This window comes from Molothrus ater, chromosome 10 (genome assembly GCF_012460135.2).
Source record: "Molothrus ater isolate BHLD 08-10-18 breed brown headed cowbird chromosome 10, BPBGC_Mater_1.1, whole genome shotgun sequence".
In the NCBI taxonomy this organism is placed as follows: Eukaryota; Metazoa; Chordata; class Aves; order Passeriformes; family Icteridae; genus Molothrus; species Molothrus ater.
Genome location: NC_050487.2, coordinates 1,436,347 through 1,462,952, shown reverse-complemented (window position 1 = coordinate 1,462,952; position 26,606 = coordinate 1,436,347). Strand labels below are relative to the sequence as shown.

General features: G+C 45.6%; 3 protein-coding genes across 3 annotated transcripts in view; 2 read left to right on the top strand and 1 right to left on the bottom strand.

Annotated features, from left to right (window-relative positions):
• GPC1 (glypican 1) overlaps nucleotides 1–6,131 on the top strand; it is a 206,418-nt gene extending 200,287 nt beyond the window's left edge. Inside the window, exons 8-9 of the mRNA XM_036388834.2 lie at nucleotides 516–691; nucleotides 2,145–6,131. Of these exons, the coding sequence (XP_036244727.1) occupies nucleotides 516–691; nucleotides 2,145–2,368 (400 nt within the window). The 3' untranslated portion in view covers nucleotides 2,369–6,131. The remainder of the gene's footprint in view (nucleotides 1–515; nucleotides 692–2,144) is intronic.
• A 3,151-nt stretch (nucleotides 6,132–9,282) lies between these two features.
• Nucleotides 9,283–11,216, top strand: DUSP28 (dual specificity phosphatase 28). The gene is made up of 2 exons (XM_036388761.2): nucleotides 9,283–9,872; nucleotides 10,728–11,216. The coding sequence occupies exons 1-2, from the start codon at nucleotides 9,525–9,527 to the stop codon at nucleotides 10,851–10,853; spliced, it is 474 nt and encodes a 157-aa protein (XP_036244654.1). The 5' UTR covers nucleotides 9,283–9,524; the 3' UTR covers nucleotides 10,854–11,216.
• A 1,601-nt stretch (nucleotides 11,217–12,817) lies between these two features.
• On the bottom strand, nucleotides 12,818–25,655 carry LOC118690068 (claudin-19-like). Its single transcript, XM_036388762.1, has 5 exons — nucleotides 25,336–25,655; nucleotides 17,154–17,318; nucleotides 16,923–17,004; nucleotides 14,239–14,349; nucleotides 12,818–12,938 (listed from the first exon to the last, which is right to left on the bottom strand). Exons 1-5 carry the CDS (start codon nucleotides 25,553–25,555, stop codon nucleotides 12,839–12,841), a joined length of 678 nt encoding a protein of 225 aa, XP_036244655.1. The 5' UTR covers nucleotides 25,556–25,655; the 3' UTR covers nucleotides 12,818–12,838.
• Between the last annotated feature and the right edge of the window lie 951 nt (nucleotides 25,656–26,606).

Below are 26,606 nucleotides of genomic sequence, written 5' to 3'. Positions count from 1 at the left end.
TGTGGAAGGCAGCAGTGCAGCTCTGGTTGACAGCTCCCAGCTAATTAAGCTTCCCTGGGAGCCAGTCTGCTCAAACTGGGCTGGGGCCATTCAGTGGTCCCAGAGGGTCAGTCTTCACAGGGTTCAATCAAGCAGGGATTAAAATGCTCCTCAGCCTCCCATATGGACAGAGATTTTCCATAGGGGAGTGTCACTGCGGGCCCATTGGTACCAGCCTGAGAGCAAGCCCTGTGTCTTTCCTGCAGGAAATCCCTCCCCATGCTGGGACAGGGGTGCTGCAAGGCCACCCAGCCACCTCCTGCAAGCTGAGACCCCTCTGCTGGGGTCTGGCCATGGCAGCATGGCTCAGCCATCCAGAGAGCTGGGCTGCCCAGCAAACACCAGCTGCAGAGGCTGTTCCACAAGTGGCACTGGCTGCAGCCTCTCTGGGGTTCCCAGAGCCTGGCTTGTCCCTCGTGTCTGTAGGAAGAGCTGAGCTGGGGGGAGACATCTAAACCTTCTGCCTTCCTTCCCAGTTACCTGCCCGAGGTGATGGGGGATGGCCTGGCTAACCAGATTAACAACCCAGAGGTGGAGGTGGACATCACCAAGCCAGACATGACCATCCGCCAGCAAATCATGCAGCTCAAGATCATGACAAACCGCCTGGGCAACGCCAACATCGGCAACGATGTGGACTTCCAGGACACCAGTGAGTGCAGCACAACCACTGAGGATCAAGGGGGGTCAGGGGAGCCAAGCAGTCCTGCAGCCTGCACAGGTGTCCCTGCAGCCTGCACAGGTGTCCCTGCAGCCTGCAGATGCTGCTGCTGGGCCTGGGGGCAGGGTGTGGCTGTGGCAGCCTGGGTTTTGGCTTGGGGCTGCTGAGGGGCTGCATGAGTGCAGACAATTTGTGGGGTGGCTGGAGTCTGTGCTGCTCCCAGTGCCTTACTGAACCTGCAGGGCTGCCTCCAGTCCCAGCCCTGCTAACAGGGCCATTGCTCCTGTCTGCTCCAGAGTTTCCAGCTGCTGCAGCAACAGGTGACCAAAGCCAGCAGGAGGTCAGGTATGGGCTTGTATCCCACGCTGGGGGATGCAGAGAGGAGGGGGTGGCCAGGGTAGGGCTGGTGGCCAGAGCTCCCCGGGGTTGCAGCAAGGGGAGGGCCGTGCCCACCATAAGGAAAGCAGTGTGTGTGCGCACTGTGTGTGTGCAGTGTGTGTGTGCAGTGTGTGTGTGCAGTGTGTGCAGTGTGTGTGTACAGTGTGTGCACTGTGTGTGTGCAGTGTGTGTGTGCAGTATGTGCAGTGTGTGCCCTATGTGTGCCCTGTGTGTGCGCAGTGTGTGTGTGCAGTGTCTGTGCACTGTGTGTGCAGTGTGTGTGTACAGTGTGTGTACAGTGTGGTGTACAGTGTGTGTGCGCACTGTGTGTGTGCACTGAGTGTGTGCAGTGTGTGTGCAGTGTGTGCCCTGTGTGTGCACTGTGTGTGCGCAGTGTGTGTGCCCTGTGTGTGTGTGCTCTGTGTGTGCACTGTGTGTGCGCTCTGTGTGTGCACTGTGTGTGTGCGCGCGCGCAGTATGTGCACTGTGTCTGTACACTGTGTGTGCCCTGTGTGTCTGTACACTGTGTGTGCCCTGTGTGTGCGCAGTGTGTGTGCCCTGTGTGTGTGTGCTCTGTGTGTGCACTGTGTGTGCGCAGTGTGTGTGCACTGTGTGTGTGTGCTCTGTGTGTGCACTGTGTGTGCGCTCTGTGTGTGCGCTCTGTGTGTGCACTGTGTGTGTGCTGTGTGTGCCCTGTGTGTCTGTGCACTGTGTGTGGGCCCTGTGTGTGCACTGTGTGTGTGCTCTGTGTGTGCACTGTGTGTGTGCGCGCGCAGTGTGTGCACTGTGTCTGTACACTGTGTGTGCCCTGTGTGTGCGCAGTGTGTGTACTGTCTGTGTGTGCACTGTGTGTTCCCTGTGTGTGTGTGCCCTGTGTGTGCCCTGTGTGTGCCCTGTGTGTGCTGTGTGTGTGTGCTGTGTGTGTGCTCTGTGTGTGTGCTGTGTGTGCACTGTGTCTGTGCCCTGTGTGTGCCCTGTGTGTGCTGTGTGTGCACTTTGTCTGTGCACTGTGTGTGCCCTGTGTGTGCACTGTGTGTGTGCTCACCCCGTGTCTGTCTCCGCACAGGTGATGACATGAGCGGCTCTGGGAGCGGGGACAGCTGTCCTGATGACGTCTGTGGCAAAAGACTTTCTAAGAGCCCCAGCACCAGGCAGCCAGAAACACACGCTATTCCTAAGCAGTCTGGACACGGCATCAATGGGGCCAGCAGCAGATCTTTGCCTTCTGCCTCCCTCCTCCTCCTCCTCCTCTCGGTGGCTGCCATCGCCCCGCAGCACTTGTGGCGGTAACTCACTGGCACAGCCAGGAAACAGACTGCGGCTGAGGGCTTCACTTTGCCAAAACCAACCAACCAACCAACCAACCAAAGGACATATTTAATTCACCTTGGCAAAAAAAAAAAAAAAAAAAAAAAGGAGAAAAAAAAAGGAGGAGAAAAAGGTTTTCAGAAGGTTTCAGTTGTTTGCTATTTCTGGCAGTGCTCGAGCTGTTTTCTTCTTTCTAGGTCTTTCCCCAACGCTGGGCCCTTCTTTCCATACCTCATTGTTTTACTTTTGTTCTTGCCACAAACTGGCTCTTGGGGCTGGAACCAGCCTTTGCAGAGGGCTCCGGGGAGCTGGGCCGAGCCCTCCAGGGCAGCCGTGCTGCTGCCTCAGTGGAATATGCAATTGCCCCGCCCTGCTCCGCAGCGCCGCGGGCAGCGCCGGGATCCTCGGCACGGGCCCCGTGCTGCATCAGGGCCTCGCTGGGTTCTTCCTCTGTGCTTCCTAGCTGGGCAGAGACGGCCCTTCACCTCCAGTGGGGTACGCAGGAGCGTGAGCAGCTTTGCTGGGTTGAACTGAACGAGTTTGGCAGTGGCTGTTGGACCCAAAAATGCAGAACTCGCTTTTCTTTGGAAAGCTCACAAGTGGGTTTCTTGACTAGAGCTCGTAGCTGAGGACAATTTGAAATGTAGGTTTCCTACATCTACATGACTGGGAATGAGTGTTAGGGGTTGGGGTTTGGGGTACTTTTTCTTTGCATGCTAGTTGGAAAGCCATTTTTTACCCAAGTAACAATGGTCCAGATTGTACCTGCAGTGCAGTACCATTGTAGGTAACAGAGAGATGCAAATGTGCACAGTGGGATTCTCTGTGTGACAGCTGTGCTGCCTCCTCCTTCTCTGGCCCCAGCCATAGACAGGAATCCAGGTTTTTTCTTGGTAATAAGAGAGACCAGGCATGTTTTACTAACTGGACCTCTGGGACTGGTTGTGTCCCTTCAAGCAGCTGCCCTAGGGCAGAGAGGGGCTGGGGGGACCACCATGGGCCCTACCCAGGGCACTGGCTCAAGGCAGCACCCACCAGGGGGGAATGTGAGAACAGGAAACATTTTGTTTGGGATTTCTTTTTACCTTTGGTGTTTGTTTCAGTTGTACTGAAGGTTTTTAATGGATTCCCACTTCCCCTGTTCCTTCCCCATCATCCAATTCACCTTCCCTGACCCCTGCAGGCACAGGCTGAGCCAGCAGGTCAGACACCACTGGCAGCTCTGTTTGGGCTGAGGGGAGGGCCAGGCTCACCCTTTGCTCCCATCCCACCACTCACAGCCTTTGGGTGATGTGGCAGCTGCCCTAACCCCAAATTGCTCGTTGGGGTGGGCTCTGGGCCAGGTTTGAGCCTGGGGGTGGTGGGTGAAGTTATAAATGTCCTCATGTAGCTGTAGGAGTGTCTGTGCTTGGTAGAGCTGTGTGTCTGGGGCTTCCAGAGGCTTCTGTGCCTCATGAGCAGCAAGCCCAGGCTGGAGCCCAGGTGTAGCAGGTGCTGGGTACAGCACAGTCCCTGTGACTGCCTGGGCCAGCAGCACACACAGGTTGGGCTTGAGCTTCAGACAGGTTTGTATTGGGGTGAGAGGGAGGGCAGAGCTGGGCTGTCTCTTGCTTTTGCACAGCATTTGAGCATTTCTGCTCTGTCTTGCCAGAGGAGATGTGCCTTTGGGCTGAGCAAACATTATGGGATTGGGGTTTGGCTGTTTTCTAAGAAAGGGGGAAAAAAAACCCATTTTTAACATTAGCAGTTTCTGAAGTGTGCAATTTAAGGAAAGATGAGGACATGAGCCAGGTAATGCTGAAAGCCAGTTCATTTCCTGCCCTCCCTGGGCCACAGTGGTGGCACTGAGGCTGCCTCAGACTAGGCAGAGATTTTAGGCCAGCTTTGACTGGCCTCTCCAAGGCACAGTGATCAGTGTCACTGACTGTGCATCCTTTCTGCCTTGGCCTCCCCTTCCTGAAAGGCAAAAATCACCTGACCTGATCTGGTTGGGTGTCAGAAATGAACACAGGGTGCTGGACAATGGCTGAAGGACAGACAGTGCCACTACACCCATCAGAACCCTGGAGAGGATAAATGTAAGCAGTTGTTTTGTCTAGATTTATTTACTGCTAGACATATGGCAAACTCACATGATTTTTACTGCTTTAAAGAGTTCCTATCTTTTCTTTTTAACTTTTTTAATCAGAATTGCAAATATAAATTTAACCTTCAACAATCCCCACAACCAATTCTGCAGAAGTTTTACATCCAAAGGGAAAAAAAAAAGCTGGGGGAGGGAGGAAGAATTAAAACATTGTATCCTCAACAAAACACAGCTGGGTTGGGGTTTTAACACATGGATGCTGAGGTCAATGGTTTGCTTTGCAGAATGGGAGCTTGAAAGTCACTTCCATTTCTGTGCAATTACTTTTTGCTGTCTGCCAGTTTCCTCCAAAGCTTCTTATGGGCCCCTTCACATCTTAAATGAGAAGCCAGGAATTTACTGATTATCCAGTTAGTATTTTAACAATTTAATAGCCCCAGGTAGTGGTTCTGTTACAAGATAAAAACCTGATAGTGCAAATTCATAAGGCAAAGCCTCGAAGAAACGGTAAAATCTGTTATGCAGGGAAAACCCTTCCTGAAGCCCTCACCTCTGGGCTGGGGTTGGGCTCCCACTTGCACATCCCTCCTGCCACCTTGCAGAGGCCAGGCCAGGGTGGGCCAGGAGAGCAGCCTGAGGTGGGGCAGTGCAGGGGCTCGGCCCCGCTGTGCCCAGCAGGGCTCAGTGGCGGTGGCCCTGTGTCCTCTGGGGTTCCTGTCTGCCCATGGTCAGCCTGCACTGCTGCTTTTTGTTGCTCCCCTCAGTTTTTCTGCTCTCCCTTGCCCTGCAGGTGTTTCCCCAGCTGCCTCCATTAAGTGCCCTGGGGTTGTTTGGCTGTGCCACCTTCCCCAGGAGCTGAAACGGCCAAAAGCCCCCAGGATATCAACTCTAAACTAAAGCAAACTGAAATTTCTGCTGACTAAACTACCACTGCGTGGCTGAACAAGCTGAAATCAACCCAGGTCCAGACAAGTCCCAAGCCTGTGGTTGGGCTGGTGCAGAACCTGGGGCCTTTCAGTGCTTATAAATGACATTTCCTGGGCTGCTGCCTGCTGGAAAACACTGTGACACCTCCCCATGGCTGCTCTGGGCTGGCTGCATGAGGGGATCTCTGAGGAACTGGGCTGGCTGGGGCGAAACATCAGCTTCCATGCTATCAGGGTGGTGAAATCCATCGTGTTCTGGTGTGAAAAAGCCTCATACTTGACAGGTGTATGGAGGGGGTAGTGGTGTAGGAAAAAATATTTACAAAGGCCCAATCCCTGGGAAGGGGAGAACCCTAAATGGTGGATTTCCAAGTGTCTCTGTCTTTCAGCCTGCTCTTTGTGCCATAATGTGTATGTTTTAAACAATGGTGAGGGTCTCCAAAGGCTTTGAGAGCACAGCTACTTCTCATCTACAGATGACAAGCTGCCTGTTGTTTTCTGGTGGGCTTGGTAGGGGCTAAGGTATAGCAGAATATCTAAAGTCCACCTTTGCTTTAAACAGATGCATTTCTATCTGCAGGAGTAAGAATTATTTCACTTATCAGCATAGCTGGACAGTTATCTATTTCTTTCTGTTACCAAGGTACTTGTAACTCTCTTGCACTGTTTATCTAAAGTTGAAATATGTTCTTTGAATCCTTGTATAAATAAAAAGGCTGGAGACAAATCTGTATTTACAGGGCAATTATTTCTTCTCCATTTAAGCCAAGTCTGGCTTTTTCTTTATTTTCACTTGTTAAGGCACAGATAAAGGCCAGGTCAGGAGCCCTGAGGAAGGAAACCATGTTCAGGCCCAGGTGTGTCATGGGCTGATGGCAGTGTTGGCAGCAGGGATTTGCCTGCATTCCTGCACCTTTCAGAGGAGCAGCTGCTGGGTTCTGTGGATGTGTGTTTGTGGGAACAAGGTGAGCCTGCCTTGAGCCACTACAGTGAGGATCCTAAGTTGTCTCTTTCTCATCTAGAAGCACAGAAAGTCATGGCATAAAATCAGAAATGCCCTTGGTATTGGTCATTACAAGGTGTTGTGGCAATTACAGACCATGGCTTTGCACCAGTGCAGCTGTTGGACATCTCACAGCAAGCAGAGCAGCAAGAGGGATGTGTGATCTCCAGCACATGCCTGAGACTGGACTGGTGCAGCAGAAAGGTTTGTGCTTCAGCTCCATCCACTTCCAGAAGAGGGTGAATGCAGCTGTCAAGGTGAGGTGTTGGAAGCTGCTCATGAAATGTCTGAGACTTGGTAACTGAGAACTATTAAAAGTGTATCCTTCTGCCTGGAGGCAAATATCAGCTACATTTAATAAACTGGCTGATACCCTTGAGTGAGTAGGTATTTATTTGGGTTCCTCTCCTGCAGCTACAGCTAATGGCACCACATCCACGCATTTATATAAATACAGACAAGTCCAAAAATATTGGTCTTCTCCTTGGTCCACACCAGTTGCCTGCTTTGCCTTCTCAGTGTCTAATTATGGTCTGAAATAACAGCCTCTTACAGCTTGGTGTTTACTCAAGGTGTCTGAAAGCATTTCTGCAGTCCATAATGTCATTGAACATGTTGCATGTTCACTGCTGAGAGCTTGCAGGAGGTGGAGGCTGTGGTACAAGCCCAGCTCCCCCTCGGCTGCAGCTTCACATCACTGCTTCCCCAGGCATGGAAGGCTCCAAGGGCTCCAGGAGCAGCCCAGCACAGCCTGGGAGCTCACCAAGGCAGTGGGGCCAGGCACTTTGCAGGTGCATGGCAGGGGACAGGAGCCAGCCATGGTGACTGGGGCTGCTGGCACTGTACCCTGACTGGCAGTGCCACCACAACCAGGAACACCCCAGCAAAATCTGGACTGAGGCATCAAACCCTTTCTAACGAGGGGTGAGGCTCTTACCCTGCAGTTCAACATCTTCTTACAGAGGCAGCAACTGGCTTCACTGCCAGAAGATGGCATTTGTGTTTAACTTATAAATTACTCTGTGTGTGGTGACAACTGCCCTGTTCCCACCTCCTGCTCTGCACAGAGACACGGTGCAGGGAGGGCTGGGAGGAAGGGCCCACCTTTCTGGCATGGATGACCATTCTGAAGTCAGCTGCAGGCAGGCAGCCAAAAAACATCCACAGCCTCAGAGAGAGGGAGCTCAGGTGCAGCCCCAGTGGAGCAAAAGTGACAAGAAAGGTGCCCTGAGATGGTGTCACCTGGGTAACACACCTGGATCAGTGCTGGGATGAGCTGCAGGCACTGGTAAACCAATAACTCCCACCAGGCTTGTCTGGGGGATCCCAGAGCCATCTGATGGGGTACTGCCACCCACACAGATCAGTGAGGGTTCATGGCACAGCAAGTGTGATGCCAAGTGAAATCAAGATCGTGGTTTTGGTATGAACTGGAGTGTGCCCCACTACCCAGGGACTCTGCAAGGGCCCAAGAAAGCTCACTGCTGAGTGCAGGCAGAAGGGTGAGCCTCTGCCAGAGGAAGGCAGGGCAGCAGCTCTTTCCCACAGTGTGGGGCATTGACTTGTGCCTGTCCCACAGGGGAGTCCATGGCAGTGATTGCAGAGAGGCTCCTTGCCTGAATGCCCCCATCACGGCCTGGCAATAAGGGGTGTGCCTTGGAAATGCTAAGTTGGGCAAGAGTCACTGCCAGGGAAGGCCCAATATCCCTGGAAAGAGTGGCTGTGGAGGAATCCAGGAGCTCTCCCCATGCTGCTGGGGTGGGCAGCATCCGGCGTCTCCTGTTGAGCTTTCTCCTTTCCAGCCTGAACCGAGGCTCCTGGGGCCCTGCAGCAGCCATGCCCTGAGCACAGGAAGCAAGGGGGCAGCTGAATCAGCCTTCATGTGCTGGGTAACAGGAGGGGACAGCATGCTCTTGTGCTTATGTTAGAGAGCCAACTCCTCTGGCTCCAGAGCCAGCATCTCACTGACAGGCTGCTGTTGACACAAATGATGGCAGGTGTGTGGCAGGTCCAGTTTTCCTCTCTCCATGGTCAAATAAAAGCTCATCCCTGTACCTCACTTCTCATTCCTGAATGGGTGACATTGTACTTCACACCAGTCTGTGCTCAGCTGCTGCAACAGTTCAGGTTCATTTTTGTGTCAGCAGCAAATATCAATCAAATGCTCCTGTTTGGCCTGAAAGCAAAGGGTTGAAGCAGCTCAGCCTCCAGGAAGCAGCTGGCACCTGTGACCAGCCCTGCAGCATTGCCCACACTGGCCAAGGTGACCTTCACCTGGCTGGGCTTAGCCCATCCCCACCCATCCTGTGCAGTTCAAACCCACGGCAGCACACTCAGGTGCAAGATGCTCTCTGCCCTGGCAGCACACCAGCAATTCTACTGGAGTCCAGAAAGATTAGCACTATGCTATCTGGCCAGCCTAGTAAATCATTTTCTGGGCACTCAAAAGACGCTTTTGTTGTAGGAAAGGGGCACCGAGATGCTCAGGAAAATCACAGAATCAATCACAGAATATGCTGAGTTGGAAGGGCCTAAAAGGATCGTGGAGTCCAAGTCCTGGTGCTGCACAGAACATCCCCAAGAGTCTCACCATGTGCCCAAGAGTACTGTTCAAACACTCCCTGAGCTCTCTCAGGCTTGGTGCTGTGCCCACTGCCCCGAGGAGCCTGTTCCAGTGCCCAACTGGATCTTCTCTGGGTGAAGAACCTTTTTCTAATATCCGGCCTAAACCCACCCTGAGACAACTTCAGGGTTGCATCATTGCACCAACAGCGCCGCCCGCAGCAGCAGCAGCAGCAGCAGCAGCAGCAGCAGCAGCAGCAGCAGCAGCAGCAGCAGCAGCATTCCCATGCAGAACACGGCCGGTAAGCGGCTGCTCTGGGGGTAGCGACTGTACAAATCCGCTGCTTTTACAAGTGAGCCGTGGCTCCGAAAGTGCTTTCAGCTTTCCAAGCGCAGCTCTGGGGATGCGGCCGGCACTAGGACCTGCCTGGAGCCTCTAGGCGGCCGCCGGCAGGGAGGGATAAATACAGCAGGGTAAGGTTAGCGCAGAGCGCGGGTGGCCGCGCCGGCACCGGGAGCCCCGCGCCGCCGCCGGGGCCGGTGGGTGCCCCGTGCCCGCCGATGCTGCAGCTCTGCCCGGTCACGGCCTCGCTGCTGCTGGGCACGGCCAGGGCAGCGTGCGACGAGGAGCTGCTGGCGCGGGAGGGGGTCACCTTCTGCGTGAATGTCACCCGGCTGCAGCCCTTCCCCGCGCTGCGGGCCGTCCGCGGCATCCGCGTGCCCGTGTTCGATGACCCGGCCGAGGACCTGGCCCGGTACTTCGAGCCCTGCGGCGCCGCCATCGAGGAGGCCGTGCGGGCCGGGGGCCGCTGCCTGGTGTACTGCAAGAACGGCCGCAGCCGCTCCGCTGCCATCTGCACCGCTTATCTCATGAGACACCGGCAGCTCCCGCTCAAGGACGCCTTTGAGGTAATGTGCTGACGTCCAGATTCGTATTTACAGCTCTTTTGGGGAAGAAACGAAATGCTTCTTATGAGTAATGATGATTTCTCGTAGAATTATTTTGGTGCTTCCTCCTGCAGTTATACAGCGATTCAACATTTCAATAAACGATCCCCTGTAAGTTTTTTCATGCCCAGCTTGGTCTAGTAAGTTTTCAGTGTGAGGTCTCTACAGGTAGCAAACATACCAAGGTGGTTGCTTAGTGAGCATTTTCTCTATCATTTGCACAGTCACGGTAAGTGAAGACAGAGACAAGTGGGTGCAGGAATTGTTATGCAGGGTTTGCTCCTGTGTGACAGCTCCTCACAGCAAGGAACATCCAGCCAGGCCTGCAGAGAGCCCAGGACCTGCCAACTCTCAGCCACAGCTATTGTTGCTATGAGCAATGATGTGTCAGCTTTCCTAGGAAGCCCATCCAATACAAACTACTTGTGCTCTGTGGGTTTTGTCTTCACCCATTTGTCAGGGGTATCACTTTAGATACTCAATTTGCTTAATTTGGACTGAGGTGTGCAGAGTGACCAAGTTTCACACTATCACCTTAAACATGAGCAGTGTCACTGCACTTGGTGGGAGACTTTCCCATTTCCAGATCAACAGCTCTGTCTGGTGTCTGGCCATGAATCCATTCTGGAACCAGGCCCACCTGGCAGTTCCCAGCAAGCGCACAGTGAAGTCAGCTCACCAAAATAGCTGTTTGCTACTCTGTAGCCAAATCAAAACCAAAGTAAAGCTTCTCTAAATTTTAAGTTCAAAACTCATTTGCATGACTCCCACAAATGCAGGATACCTTGCCTCTACTGTGTCTCTCCTGTTCTCCAGGCTGTGAAAGCTGCCAGACCCGTAGCAGAGCCGAATGCAGGATTTTGGTCCCAGCTGCAGAGATATGAAGAAGAATTGCAGATACCAAAGCACTCTGCTCCACCGAGCAAAGGACTTATAAAATAGCAACGTGTGAAGATACTTTAAAGAAAGTGAAGTGACTTGCTACAGAGTTAAAAAAAAGGAAAAAATCACTTCCTAAATCACCTGTACGTAAAACATTTTACCCCCATAACTGAGATGATGCTTCATTAAATTCCTTCAGAGCATTTCTGTTGGTAATGCATGGAAAGAGGGCAGATAAGCAGGGAATAAGAGCAGAAACAGAAAATGGTTGGAAGGACTGTAAACAGAGAAAGGCCTGGAATCTTCACCAGTTATTTCCCCCTGAATGACACTGAGTATGGATATGATGTATGAACAAAGGAAGGAGTTACCACACAGGGATTTTATTCCTGTTTTTTAATTAAACTTCCCAGTGATGCCAGACCAAGGAAGTTCTGAATTTCTCTCTCACCTACTGGATCATTATTCATGTTAATGAGCTGATACAGCCTTTGGTGGGAAACTGACAGTGGTTGATGCTTTGTCTCTGCAATTTTCCTTATGTTCAACTAGAACAAAGCACCTTCAAAATTACCTAAAAATCCAGAGGACAGAATATACAGGTGATGGTAAGGAGTTCTGCTCCCATCATGCAGGCTAAGTGCCTTCTCAGCTTTTGAAATTGCTCTCTAAAACACCAAAGGAATTATTTCAAGAACTGCAGATGATAGTGGAGGGAAGAAGATGACACTGGCAATCTAGAAGCAATCACCACTCCTTTTAGCTTTACTTACTCAGTCTAACAGGGCCCAGTTCATGCCTTAATGTGTCAGTTTACAAGTCAGCTGTTCCTGCATGCAAGCAGCATGGCTAAATCATTTCTGCTGAGGCTGCTTACAGGTTGCCCTCTGAAATGATCTATTGGGCATGAAACTTCAGAACACGGAGCAGATCAGACTGCTATGTGTTTATCATCAGCCATTCAAAACAGAGTTTTGTCAAACTGCATGGACACATTGTAATTTAAAAGGGACAAGTTATGGAACCCAAGAACCTGCAGGGTGAAATTCCATTCCACCTTGCTGAAAGCCTAAGTAAGAAGTAAAGTTAGCTCACTGCCATCTGCCTAAGTGCTCACACAAGGTAAACATATGCTCCCAGCAGTGGAGTCGTTCAAGGCAGAAATTCTAATGATGGAACAATGACAGAAAATCAAACCACTGGGGAATTACATGAATTACACAATTCAGATGCAGTACAAGTTCCCAAAGTTAAAGACTGTTCAAAGTTAAAGTAGTGTTATTTTTAAAGCTGAAACCATAGAAATAAAAATAAAAATTTCAGGCTATCATTTTCTTAGTTACCACAAGGCATTTTCACACCAGATGCTTTCTCCACTCCCAGCTGTGTTTTGTTCACTCTGTATTGTTTATCTTCTGTACCTGCATTACAGCCAATAAGAAATTTGTTGCACATCTGCAGATTTGAAGGTGATTCTAGCAGATTTGCTAGAAACATTTTTGTAGCTTTTATAAACCTTGACTATCATATATAATAAGAATTTCAGTATAGCATAAGATCCTTCTTAAAGAATTCCACTTGTCAAAAAATCTGTTTGTCTGTGGAACAAAGTTTATTGCTTGTCAAAAGCTTAAACTGCTGAACAAAAGAAGGAAGCTAAACATTAATGAAAACAAAACACATTTCTAACTGTGAGGCATATGAACTTGCAGTCAGATACAGCTATCAGTTCCACATGTTTGAGTCAGCTGAAATAGGAACCATTGCTCTCCAGTGTCAGCATATACTGCCCTATGGTTAAATTTTACCAGGCTTCTCAGCATGCAGAAAACCTTCATGCCACAGGATCTCACATCACAGCATCTTCTGTAGAAAGCTATTTCCATCTGAAAACCATTGCTATTTACATTGAAAGCCATACCTCCTCCTGGTACTGCTCCAAACTAAGGCATAGGATTGCAACTTGGAACCAGAATAAAGAAGTAGTTCACTTCTTTATTGGAGTTCATAAGTCACTAACACTACAGGTGCTGCAGGGTGGAAGCTCAGACATACTCCTTGTTGCTTATGACTGTCTCAGAGTTCCTGGGGTACATGTGTGGCTGAGAAGGTGCCTGGGCTGCTGAATATGCATACTTCTTGGGACTGTAAAGCAAGGAAAAAACATACAAAATAATAGGTATCAGACACATGCCCATGGTTCAGATACTTAGAAGTTACTCAGCTTTGGATCCAACCCACCCATAGCACATTCTTCACAACAGGGCAGAAATTAGAGGCCTCCTGCTCTCATTGTTCTGGTAGCTAAGGGGGAATGGATGGGGTCCCTGATGGGCTGCACAGCATCTCTCACACCTCAGCCACACTCTGGGTTCCTAACTCCCATGTGCTCTTCCTCCAGGCATTTCAGCCAAGGCCCTAAAGCAGAAGCCCTCAGCACCTTGTACAAGCTGTAGGTTTTAATACAGAATCAAGATGACAAAGAAAGAAAACAGTGGTACCTTCACCCTACCCTTCAGCTATCATTCATCATGCTGAAATTCTATTTCATAGATCTGTTTTACCTGATTTTCAGGACATTTCAGGGCATTTGGTACTTTGTAACAAAGTAAGGTGAGCAAGATCTAAAGTCCAATGTGGCTGATGAAAGATTACCATAAAATTGAAATGGTTTCAGATTAGGCAATAGAGTACCAAAGGAACACTCACTTACTACATTTTGATATCATTTTCCTAAGATTAAATAGACCAACAGTGAATATGCTTCTTCCTTGCATATTATAACCCTGTCAAGCTCAGCTAGTACAACCTCCAAGCTATTTGGGTTCTGGTAGACATGGACCTCTGCTATTTCTGCCTCTTTCATCCCTCTCCTTCAAAAAGAGGCCTTCTGTGTGTGTCAAAATTTAAGACTGAAACAAGAAAGGAGGAAGGTTAAATATTGAGGCCAGAAATCTCACCTTTCCTGATCTGATGTGCAACAAGACACTTCTATAAAGAACAAGAAAAGAACCATGTTTCTAGTGATCAATTCCATGTGCTTTGGGAAATGCCTTTACACTTTCTGCAGACTGAACAGTGTTTGAATATTTTACTCACAGCGAGTACTGCAGAGAAACTGGATCATAATTCATTATGGGGTTTTATATACATTTCTTCTGGTGACAGTTTGCTCTTTCACTGCATATTTTCACCATCAGCAGTGCCCAGAATTACCAAATACAAGTTAAAGGTGACTGCTGCTGATGATGCATCAAGCACCCTGTCTGGGAGGCACAAGTGTTTGGTACAGCATCCCCTGCCATCAGCAGTCTGTGACATGCCATAGCACTGGCTGTAATTTATACATATTTATACCAGGGGGTGAGAGAGAGACAGAACAGTGCACAGGTACAAAGTGGTGTGTGATTGACACTACTACTTCAACTGGCAAATCCAAGATTACCTGTAATTCTGTTTTTCCTTCCCTCTGCAGGAACAGGTCAGTAGGATCCCACCAAGTATATAAAGGATAGATCCAGTCCAGCCTAAGTACAGACCTTCTCCTAGTTCATACCTGAAACATGAAAGAATTTATGGAAACAACTTATAACAGGATCACAAAACCATGCAAACAAATTCTAATTTGTGTAGAAATCAGCTAACTGAAAGCCACTTGAACAGTTAACAGAGAACAGGTCTGGCTTTGTGTCTGCTCAGTAAAACTCTTATTTGTATAGAGCTGATCTGCCAAATTACTAACAGTACAGAGAGTACTAAGCAACATAAAGATAAGTAGCAATAAATAATTTAACAATATTTAACAAATTATTGATAATAAATAATAATGACAATCTTCTGTGCAATCCACAACACTCATTTTGCCCTTTCATTGGCTGTGTCACTGAAAGGATTTTGTGCAACTGAGTAATTCAGATCTTACTGTCTATATGCTGAGAGAAGGCTGGCATCAGTTTTCTATGGACACAACACTAGGTCACTTAGAAGTGGCTGGTTGAATAGGGCTAGTTTTCAAACTTAGATACCCTAAAGGATATTCAGCACCCTCTGTGGTTGTATGGCTGAAAGGCATTTATGAATGTTCCAGGCTGAAAAAGAATAGTTCCTTATTTTACTGTACAAAACTATACCTTTCAGGAAACCCCCTAGTCCAGTCCAAGAAATGAATTGATAATGAATTTGTCCCAAAGACTAGACACAACTGAGTCTGGAACAGTTTGGCAGGAGTTTCATAAAAAGAGGAAAACAAATTTTCATGATCAGACAAAAACTACATGCACAATCCACCTGTACATCTCTGGTCTGAGATACCTAATATAAGGGCAAAAAAAGTGTCCTGGACTGCATTGAAGGTACCATGGAACCAGAGATTTGTCTTTTCTTTCCACTTGGAAACACAATTATTGAAAAGTGTCAAAGCTTCTGACTCTGGAGTTCATTGCTAACAGGATGCATTCAGAGGTTTACAGAGGTTCACAGCTCTCTGTGTCTCATTGCACGTGGGAGCCACAAGGTTTCCACTGCTTTAGGTACTTCCAAACATGGAACAAGCAGAGAGTCATTATCAAACAAACCCAGGAGTAAAAATTGCACATTGCCCAGTGCCTGCAATCATTTCTGCTCACCAGTCACCTACAGACAAGAATGCTGTAGATGTCATACCAAAGCAAAGTATATAGGAGACATCTGCAGGAGAACTTGGTTTGCCTTCAGAACTGTAGAGAAACTCCTCTAAGAATTAGCAGACGTCAACTTCACAAATTTGCTGAAGTTAGACCAAAAAAATGCAATCTGAAAAACCAGATTTGCCAGTCTATTAAGAGTGAGGATCAATACTGGCATGCAAGTGAATTTAAAATTGTCCCACAGGGTTGCATGTTCAGCTTTACCAATGATCAAACTTAATTCATCAGTGAATCAATAGCTTAAACATGAAGTTGAGGTATGAAAAAAAATTTCTTTAGCTACTGAATGTAAACCATCTGGTGACTGATTAACAGGCACTGATGATGAGCCCCAAAGCTATGGCAAACACACCAACTATCCGACTAACCGAAATTCCTTATCAACGTTGTTTCAGCTCTCTAATCCATTTATTACCCTTCATATAGTTCTCTCAAGGGGATATAAAGCAACAAAGGTAACTGCACAAATACAATTTATTTCTAAGCACTTCATTGAAAACACAGGGAAAACTGACAAACAACAAAAGCAACTGCTTAAAGTACTTTGATTTATCACGAAGCACTTCACCTCTGACTTCCCTGAACTGATTCCTGGGTGGGAACTTTACAAAACACTTCAAATATGAGCCTAGCAACTAACAATTTATAGTTTACTGATCTATGATTTATATACTTGGTAGAAGTGTATTATAGATGTCTCATATTCCACAGACAAAGTTTTCCTCTCCTTTTCCCCCTCTCTGAAGGAGAGGCACAGTCACCTCTACCCTTGTTCCTCATTCCTAAACAGGGCACCTAGATAAGGTGCCATAAGCTGCCATTTGGTTTTGACAACTTTTATATCAGACAAAGAGCAAGGGCTTTTATACCTCAAAACTTGTTTGCATGCAACTGCACTAGCTAATAATCCCACAGATTTTGCCTTGTTTTAACTTGTAAGGCAAACAAATGTTGAGCTGTTAATATACAGACATATATAAGACAGGCAGCAGATTTCTCTGCACATCTCTAGTACAAAGCTCGAGCTGCTTTGCAGGGGATTTTCCCTTGCAGGTACATCTGAGGTACTTTATTCTAGTCAGAACTTGAGTTTTGTACCTATTTTGGTCTAAATGCCAAAGCAGATTAAGAATTTTTACCTTTTCTTCTTCATAACATTGAGATACACACTCTTAATTGAGTCTGTGAAGAAAATGCAAACACAGTACAAAACCCCCTCAGTTGTGGGGTTGGTATTCCTCTCACATTCACTAACTCTTCCAGGAAGACCTCTCCTCCCTCTCCACCAATATCTCTGAGGTGAAAAGATTCCCTGAATACATTTTTTCCTTCCTGTAGGACTGGATAATAGGATCCATCCAGGTTCTGAAACTCTGGAGCAGTTGAGGTTAGTGCAGCTGTCCAACACACGAAGGAGTTTGGTATGACAGACACATTCACTTACTTGGTTCCAGCGTACAGTTGGTCAAAAAACTGAGCAGTAACCATTGCAGCATACCAAGAAATAGCCACCATGGAGCAGAGGCCTACCAGAAAAAGTTTAAAAAGCACACAGGTGAATGATTCCTTTAATGGCTGTCACAGATTTAAACTAAGAATAAGTTTATTTCATTTCGTCTGGCTGTGAAAGCCATACAAAGTACCAATAGTGCTCTCATTTCAGTTTCAATATTACCTCCTAAAACAAAAAGAAATCCTCCTGTGACAGTAAACTTCATTTTTCCATCTTCATCACTCAACCCAATGTTTGTGCACTTCATACCAAGCAGTGTGAGTACTGCAGCTAAGAATCCCAAAAGGATGGAAGTAATCATCAGGGCACGGCATGCCTGAATGTGAGCTGAGGCAGAAAAAGAGAAAACAAATCAGGATCTATACAGAAATTACATTAATCTTGTGCTGAAAGAAATAAAAGTGATTAGAGGAAGTGAAATTAACAGGTACAGTAATGAGTGAATCTTGTCCAACTTTGTCACATGGCTCAGAGAAGCCTCCAAACCCAAGTGTGTTTAGCCTTCAAGTCAAACAGATTTGAGAGTTGAACTCTGCCTACACTTTACAAGCTCAGTAAATCTTGTGTCTTTAGTAAATCCTGAAGAACTACAGCAAGCCACTCATCCCTTACATTCCTGTGGAAATGCCCAGTGGTACACATGGTCACTTGAAGGAGCAGGAAGAAGTCCCCTACTCACAAGTGCTTCTGAATTCCTGCCACGTGCACGGCTGAGTGCGCAGGACACATCTGAAATCCAGGTGATAGTCAAGGTGTGCAAGGCTCTGGCACTACTGAGGAACTGGAGAAAGGTGCCAGCTTTGCTGCTTCCAGGGAGAGAGGGGAAAGAATGGAGCTCAAGTCAGCAGTGCACTTCAAACTCAGTGTAAGAAACAGGGGTGAGTGTGTCTGAGAGCTGCAGAACTCCTCCCTGGGACATTCTCCTCTGCAGAGGTTACAGCTGCTGTGGGCACGTCAGGGAGTCTGGTATGCTGGAATTCTGTGTTCTGTAAGCTCCTGGTCTTCACATCTAGGTATCAATTGCACAAAAACCAGGACTAGATTATTAATCAGCCTAAGAAAGAAGGTCACATGGGGACTTTGGAGTCCTTTACCATGGCAGCCTGCATTTGGCAGGCTCCAGGTCAAGTGGCATTTCGGCACCTTTGTTGTGAGATAAACACGTCAAACGTCACAACCTGGCAGGGTCACAACTGCTCACTTTGCTAACTGGATTAAGTTCTCTTCCAACCTCAATGATTTTATGACTCTACAGTTTTAATCCTACATCAAAAGGGTGAGACCTGATTCCAACTGGACACTCACATCATTGATGCCAGCATTCAAGCTCTTGCTCCCTGACCACCTCCACATCCTCCACAACAACCTGCTGGGCTAGTTCTGTCTGTCTCCAGACAACAAAAATCAGACAGAGGGACAGAAGGCAAAGTGATTCTTACACTCCAACTCAGCCTACTGTGGCTTAAGAGTATTGGTCCTACCAGCTTAAGAGTTACCAAAGGTAGCAATAAGCACCCATGGGATAAATATATAGAATTAAAGGCTAAAATCATTGGAGGAGTTAATGCTTTGTTAAGCACTAATTTTAAATTTTCCAAGACAGTAATAAAAGTGGAAAGACCCCTCAAAATACCACTAACAGTTCAAGGCTTTTGCCTGCAGAAGATACTGTTAAGGTAAATACTCAGCAATGCTGCTTTCAGGTTTGGGATCTTTCACCATGCCAATCACCCAGCAGGGTCCAACAACTCACATTTCAGCTCCTGAGGACTCCTGCAGTGTTAGATGGGATTCCCCATATCTTTCCAGGACACACAAGCATAGCCTTGCTTGCAATCCAATGGGAAAGGGATTTCATACAACTGTACCACAATACCATAACCTCAGCAGCCTTAACTGAGGGACTGTATTTCACAATTCAGAAAATTCAAATTTTTATTTTAAACTTAGCTTATTTAACAAGATATACAGTCAGTGCATTTTATTAGTCCACACCAATTGTAAGAAATTATCCCCAAATCCTGTCATTGGAAAAAACACCTATGGAACTTTAAAAAGAAGGGGATGAAAAAAAAAAAAAAGGGAGTTTACAATGCTTTGGCAACTAGTTATATCAAATGTTTGACTTAGTTGTGACTAGACAGACAATGCTAGCCATATGGACTAGCCAGTCGTGGTTTCAATCTTGTTCACTATTGCATTTAAAAAGCTCTCACTTCAAATATTTGTCATTTAGACAAATGGTATAGTGAACTCAAAAGCACTAAATTGGTTTAAAAGAACCAAGTCTGTCTTTTCCCATACATAAAGCAAAATCCAGAACTATTTCATATAGCTCAGTTGCCAGTAAGGAAACTTTCAAGGAAAATCTTCATTGACCTTCTGATAAGAGGTAATGAAGACACTTGTTTTTCCTTTTTGCCCTCCCTTCAGTCCCTGACATCCTGGCAGCAGTTTCAGTTAAGTTTGTAACAGGAATTTGAAACACACCTAAACTGACCATGGTAATTTTTAATCTGCCTTGGTTCAGATCTGCAAGCACTATGGCTGTTTCTCAGAGGTCCCACTGGCTGCTGAGCCCTTGGTGCCAAACCCATTTTCTTCCTCTTTCCTGCTTTGCCCCGCTGTCCTTTCAACTGTTACTGCCATCCAGTGTCTTCTGACTTCTCTTTTTCAGCTTGCCTTTCTAAAAACGTTTTATCTTCACAGTTTTGCAAGTTTTCCCTTCTGCCTCCCTCTGCCTTTACCCCTCAAGTATACTGCAGGACTGACCTCCTCTTCAACAGAGCAAAGCTAATCTTCACAAATTCACTTCAGAGCCTGTGCCAGTCATTTACTTTCTGTCCCCAGTTTTCTCCTTCCTGCTGACTCTGTGTTGTTACCTGTAGCTCTCAGGAGCCCTGCTGTTGCTTGCCTTCTGTTCTGTTTGCTTTAACACTCGTGGTGCTCTTTTCTGACCCCCACCAGGTTCTTTCAAACCCACTTTTTCTCCAGATGCTGATGTCCTGCAGGCCCATGGCCCAAATCTGCAGATACTGACCCCATGTAAACACATCAATGACAAGATGCTGCCTGGAGTCAGTGGCAGCAAGCTACAAACAAGCCCTTGGAGTGGTTTTTACAAGAATAAATAAAATCACCGAATCATTAAAGCTGGCAAAGCTCTCTCAGATCATCAAGTCCAGCTACTAACCCAGCAGTGCTGGTGCACACTGACAGAGGTGATTTGCAGAGGATAATGTCTCATGGAATGATCCTGCTCTTACTGAGGCTAAAATGCTTAAATAGGGTTATGTTCCTCTTCATACACACACACACACACACTCTCTAAAAGCAATTGTTAGAGAAGACTGAAAGATGAAAAGAACAGATTATTCCCTAAATACTGAACACAGTTTCAGAGAATTGCTATGCAAGTGTTAGAGCTGGTCAACAACAAGCCTTCACTTCAGAATGAGGGAGAAAGTGAATTTAACACCTCATTCCCACTAATCCTATATTACACATTCTTCAGATTAGGAGTATCCTCCTGCCTATTTAGTTTAGCCACCTCCTAGGGCAGATTCAGCAAGAAGGAAGGCATTTTTATTCCAAATAAGTTTCTACATACTGAATTATTCAGGATTAATAAAAAAATAGCTTTACTGTCTATAAACATGCTTTACTATCCACAGAATATCACCTAGTTGGGCATTTGAGGACAACCACAATTATAATGAAGACTGATACACAGGGCAGGGGCCAGCAGATCTGAATTTCTTGATATTTAAAACCACATCCAAATAGACTTTAGTTACTGTCAGTTAACTAACTGACAGTAGTTAGCATTAGTTAACAAGTCTAAAGATATATTAATTTATTGCATATATTCCTTCTATAACTTAGAATATAATATGTATAACATAATATAATGTATTTCTTGGATTATCTACAGTTTTCAGTCTCAGCTCACAAAAAACCACTACCACTTCTCAGCTAAAACCAGTATTTCCTCTTACATGAAAAACTCCAGCCACAGTACATTAGCTAGGAAGTATTGCAAAATAAGGTCTATACAATAATTCCAAATAAATAAATAGTTTACAAATGTCTCCTACTAAGACATCCCACGAGATGCTAGAGAAGAGATTAAGTGGTTGTAACCCACTTTAAATGCTTATTAAATGCTTGATCAACCAACTTCATTTGCCTTAGTTTACAGCCTATCCTTGACACATTCTGCTGCTTGAGAGATTTTTATTACTTCAGCCCACAAAGTCCTTCTTGGCCAGTTATTTTCCAGTATTACCAGATTATTAAAACAAAAGCCTTACTACTTTTTGCCAATTGGTTTTTAAGCAATATAAACAAGGGGGCACAAAGTCACCTACCAGGCAGTGCAAGCATAGAGTCAAAATCCCTGCAGTTGGACACTCCAGTGCTGTCTGTTGCACAGCTCTTCCACAGGTTTTCAAACAACGTAGATGTTGTGATCACAGAACCATGGATACTGGAGACTTTCCAGTAATTATTTGGCAAAGTAGCTCCAATAACTGCCAACCCACCCAAGCACAAAATAAAACCAACAATTTCCAATGTAGCAGTCATGTTGTGAGTAGTAACAGTTAAGTATCCTTATAATTAGATTACAATCAAGTGAAGCCTTTCAGAAGCCTCCTTGCTGTTTTATCTCTGGGTTTCGCTCCAAAATGAGTCTACCTTTGCTCTTTGCTCTTTCCCCATAGATAAGACTTACTGGGCATGACAATAAGAAGTGGGAGCAGTTCATGATAAAGATATAAGCGTGTAAAAAAAGTGACCACATTAATTCTTTCTCTAATAGGAAGTGAAAAATGAGCCTTTTCTTTCTCTCAGCCTAGAAACTCCAGTCAGTATTTCTACAAAATACCTTGTAAGAGTGATAATATAGGCAAATATTTTATTGCTGTCTCTTTTCTGAAGTCAACTAGATTCTACACTAGATTAAGATTGCTTGTAATTTTATTTTTGCTGTCAGATCAAAAAGCTTTTGTGTAATATTCTCTTGAGGATTCAAACAAAAAACAGCTTGAGGACAGAATCTTTATAATTCTGCTAGAAAATTTAGCAGATTTTGGAGTTATGGTCATAAGTAATCCACAACAACTGTACTGCCAGCTTCTTTCAGGAAGGTAAAGTTTATGGATTAGTGGTTTCTATTAATATTTTACTGTCTATTGATCTACAGCTAAACACATTCAGTCTTAAAAACCGTCCTGCTTACTCTGTACAATTGTACAATGTATTAAAATTGCAACAAAGTGCAATTGTGTGTCATGGAATTGAAACATAAGGAAATGAAGGAGCTAGTGTGACAGACCTGTATCAAAAGGAATCAAATTATGAAGAAAAACAGCTATGAGAAAAATAATACATATCAGCAAATTGTATCTGTTTGTTAGAATACCTTAGGATTAAAAAAAAAGCTATTCTAGGCAAAGCATATGTTAAATTCAGTTTAGTTGCTTCTGCTCTTGGCTAGATAGAATTGTAGCCTCAATTCACATCACCCACTCACGTTAATACTTTAAAGGACTTGTGGATCCAAACGTGGTTAACCATCTTTTGCAGTGATAACCTCCCTTATCTCCAGGAAATGGAGTCAGAGTTTCTTCATAAAATAATTCTGCTATGATGCAACATGGTAACAGTTCCACAGCATTTATGTAAACACTACCAGAAGGATTAGCCTTTGAGAGAGCCCCAATTTGTCTCTAACAGGTATTTGTTGTTTTTCATCAAAATTCACTGTCACTTTGAGCTGATGCTGTGGGCTGGGAGGTTCAGCTGCCAAGGGGTATTACAGTGCCACTATGACATTTTGGTTCCCACAGCAGTCAAGAGGATCATTGCCACTGATTTAAACAAGCCCAGATTTGGCAGTGGGATCCTGTGCAATCTTTTAAGGAAACCAGATAGAGTGTGGTAAGAATTGACCTCAGGTGATGTTACAGAATTCCCTCCTTCTGCTTAGTCACTGCAACTTGAAAAATGATGGCACAGTAAAATGAACACACTGTACCAGTACCCTGGAGTATCTGCATTTCATTAAAAGCCCTTCAAAAAGTTTCCAGCTCATTTCCTCATATCCTGGTGCTATGCTGGTGATCTCAGCAATCACTTCTGCTGACAGCCCTTTCAAAGGTGAGATAGTTGGGACCTTGAGTCAAATGTCCACAGCTGTTATACTGATGCCAAGGACAGAAATTAAAAATGAAGAGTATAATTTTTAAAAAATCTCGTCCTAGTTAAGAAATGTATTTCAACAGGCAGTCATAAAGCACACATATAAACAGAAAAGATTAAAGTACAGACCTGAAGTGCATGAGTTTCCTATACAGGACCAGACATTTTAGTAATTCCCTTCAGGAAATCACTCTCCAATGTGTTAAAGACCATAAGGATATTCTTCAGTATGTTTTGTAAACTGTGGCTTGTCAGGCAATGGGCATAACAGCCAGTACTGCTCTGCAGGAGGCTCTGCACCAGCAGGGCTTCAGAGCTGCTGTTGACAGCTTCACATCAGCACCTTCCACAGCTGGGAGCTCTCCTTTGGGCTTGCTCTAAGCCAGTCACTTGAACCAAATGCTGTCATTGTTGGCCCCATCTCATCACTATGATTTCCAGAAACTTAAGGCATCCTGGTACCTACAGAGAGGAGGCCCTGGAGAGGAGCTGAACAGGCACCAGGATGATGTGAAAAGCTGATATTGCCTCTGATGCAATGAGCAATGGTTTTAAAATCCTTGGAAGCATGTGATTAGCCTCCTTTTGAGCCTACAAACTCTGGCCTCATTATGAGATGCTGATACTTGTTCTTAAACTGGCCTCCTCATGATGAAGGCAGATGAGGCCACCACAGTGAGGGCCCTGCAGAAGGACCATGAACATACTGCATCTTGAAAGTTAAATTCTCACCCTTTAGAGATCTGCCTTACAGTTAGGCAGCTCTGACTCCAAGGAAGTCCACATCTGTGTCAAGAAAAACAAAGTTCATGGTCTGTGACACGTGGTATTTTTAAGGTTTAAGCTCTGCATGTTCAAAATAAAACTGCTGGAAGAGTCCAGACAAATAGCAATGACAGCAATCAGGAACCTATAAAGCAAGGAAGACTTGAAGAAATTATATTAACAGCACTCATAAAGTGACTGCACAAAACTGAAAGTTGTAAAACAATAAATGCAAGGTACTTTTCAAGACAGAAAGCTTAACAAAATACTATTTCCAAGAGCTACAGTGTTACTGTTTCTACACTCAGTCTGCTGAGGAAAGAACTTCAATGTCAGTCCTTCCTAGTCCTTTACCATAAAGACAGTGTTTACAGAAAGATACTTTTAAAATCCAGAATGATTCAAGCTAATACCTTCCAGCCCCTACTGAGACATTTCTTCCTTTTCTAGCTGCAGATAAATTACCCTGCTGGCATCATTGACCCTAGAAAACACAGAAGCATCTATTGCACAGATGTGTTTTAGTCTAAGCTCACCACCTCTGAGAAATTCCAGAAAAAATACCCAGGTACAAAGGTTTAGCACAAAGTATCAAATCAGTTCTGGAATATCTAATAATTGCTGTCTCACAGCAAATCACAAACAACACCAGTGCTCATGGAACTATGATCTGCTTGTATTGAAAAACTAGGCTGAGTGAAAAGATGCTATTTCTTCCAAAACTATTTTTAAAAAATTCTCAGATTTAGTGTCTATCACCCACACCTCTACGTCAACACACCAGAGAGGGCAGCAAAGCCACAGCAGTCAGTGAGCTGAACTGCAGGGTGAAACACTGGTTTCATGGTGGCCCTTTAAACTGGATTTGGCCATACCAGACATACAGCCCATTCTGGGCTGTTCTGACACCTCCAGTGCATGGCTGCTCCCTCATATCCCAGCACAAAGACGCAGGGACACAGGTGACATTGTGCCACCACCTAAAGCACACACTTAGTGCACCCCTGCAATCCTTAGGCTGAATTTTGGCTGCAATGCTTTTTTTGGTATGTCATCATAGCAGAGACAGGTTTTGGTATACAGGGATTTTATCTTGTCCTAACCCTTCTCATTCTCTTGTATACACAGGGCAAGCACACCACACTGAGAAACAAAATTGAAAGCTGGAAGTTTTTTAGTTCAGTGAGAGACACTGATGGAGAAAAGGCAAATGGAAATAAAGCACAGAAAACTATAAAGCACAGAGAACTGCAGTGCCCTCTGGGACAACTGCACTCTGTGCCCCCCAGCCTGCTAACACCCTGTCCAGAAAGAAGGAACAAAACCCCATGCTTGGATTTGATGAACAAATGCCAAGACCACTGAGTTCACTTACGGTCTGTACTCAGCATGTAGAGAAACCTCTTGCACTGAACTGATCCAACAGCAGTTGCTGCACAGTCCATCCAAAGACCTTCAGAAACCCAGTCTGCAGTAACCAGCTCTGTCGTGGAGTCCAAAACTTTCCAACTGCTGGACATGGTAGTAACAAGTGATGCAGTGAATCCTGCTAAAGCCAGCAGCAATGCACAGATCTGTAGACACGATGATGCCATTGTGACAGAAGTTTTCTTCAAAGATGTTCCCCACAATTTCTGGTATTAGAAACCTGTTGAAAGAGTTCATACACACACAGTGTATGGCATTACCTTTACACAAGCCTGACCTTTGCAAAAACATGCCTACCTACAACATAATGTATCACACAAGGGAACTGTAGAGATGGAATCTAAATCCCATCAAGTAACTGGAATAATTGAATATTCTATACCTTTTTTTTTCCTTAGGAAAACTTTTATTATTGTTCACATTTACCACAAAATAATGCAAACAGAGCAAAACCACAGGAGACAAGCAAAGAATTCTCCAAATTTAATTTACAATGTTTCATCCATTTGTTACTTGTTTGCTAATTCAAAATGCATTTAAAAATGAAAACTATCAAATGCTTTAGTAAATTGTTCATCTCCCAATTACAATATCTACCAATACAAATTTAAAGCAAGATAAATTGTGATACTCACGTTTATGGTATGTTTCTAATCCGTTTTCTCGACCTTCCTGCAAGATAGTCGTGTCAGTACTTTGTGAGGACCTGTTTGATCAGTCAAACAAAAGTTTTGTACTCTTCAGGACCTTTGTCCCATTCTAAAAATCAAGGACCCACGGCCAAAACTCTGTCCAACTGTTATACAAAGATCTGGCATGTCGAAAGGGAAAATTACCAGGAAATAATGTTAATTAGTACCAAATATACTCAGTTTAACCTGGCATATAATTTGCTTTGTCAGGGCCACTGAGCTGCCCAAGCACCATCAGAGTGCAAAGCACTGCAGAAACATTGCTACAACTTCCACTTCTGGTTTACCTGAAATTTTTAATGCATTTGTTTTAGGATGCATCCTAAAGATGAAATATGCAGCTGGACCCCTGTGCAGTGGATGACATCAACAACCCAAAGTGTTTGTGACTGCAGCCATGGCCCAAGGCAGGACAGAGCTCCTCGGCTCATGGCTGAAGGAGACTGGCAGCCTGGGCCAGCTCTGCAGCCATTTACTGCTGCACTTCCTCCTCTCTTTGCCCTCCTCCCTCATCTCCCATCCTGAC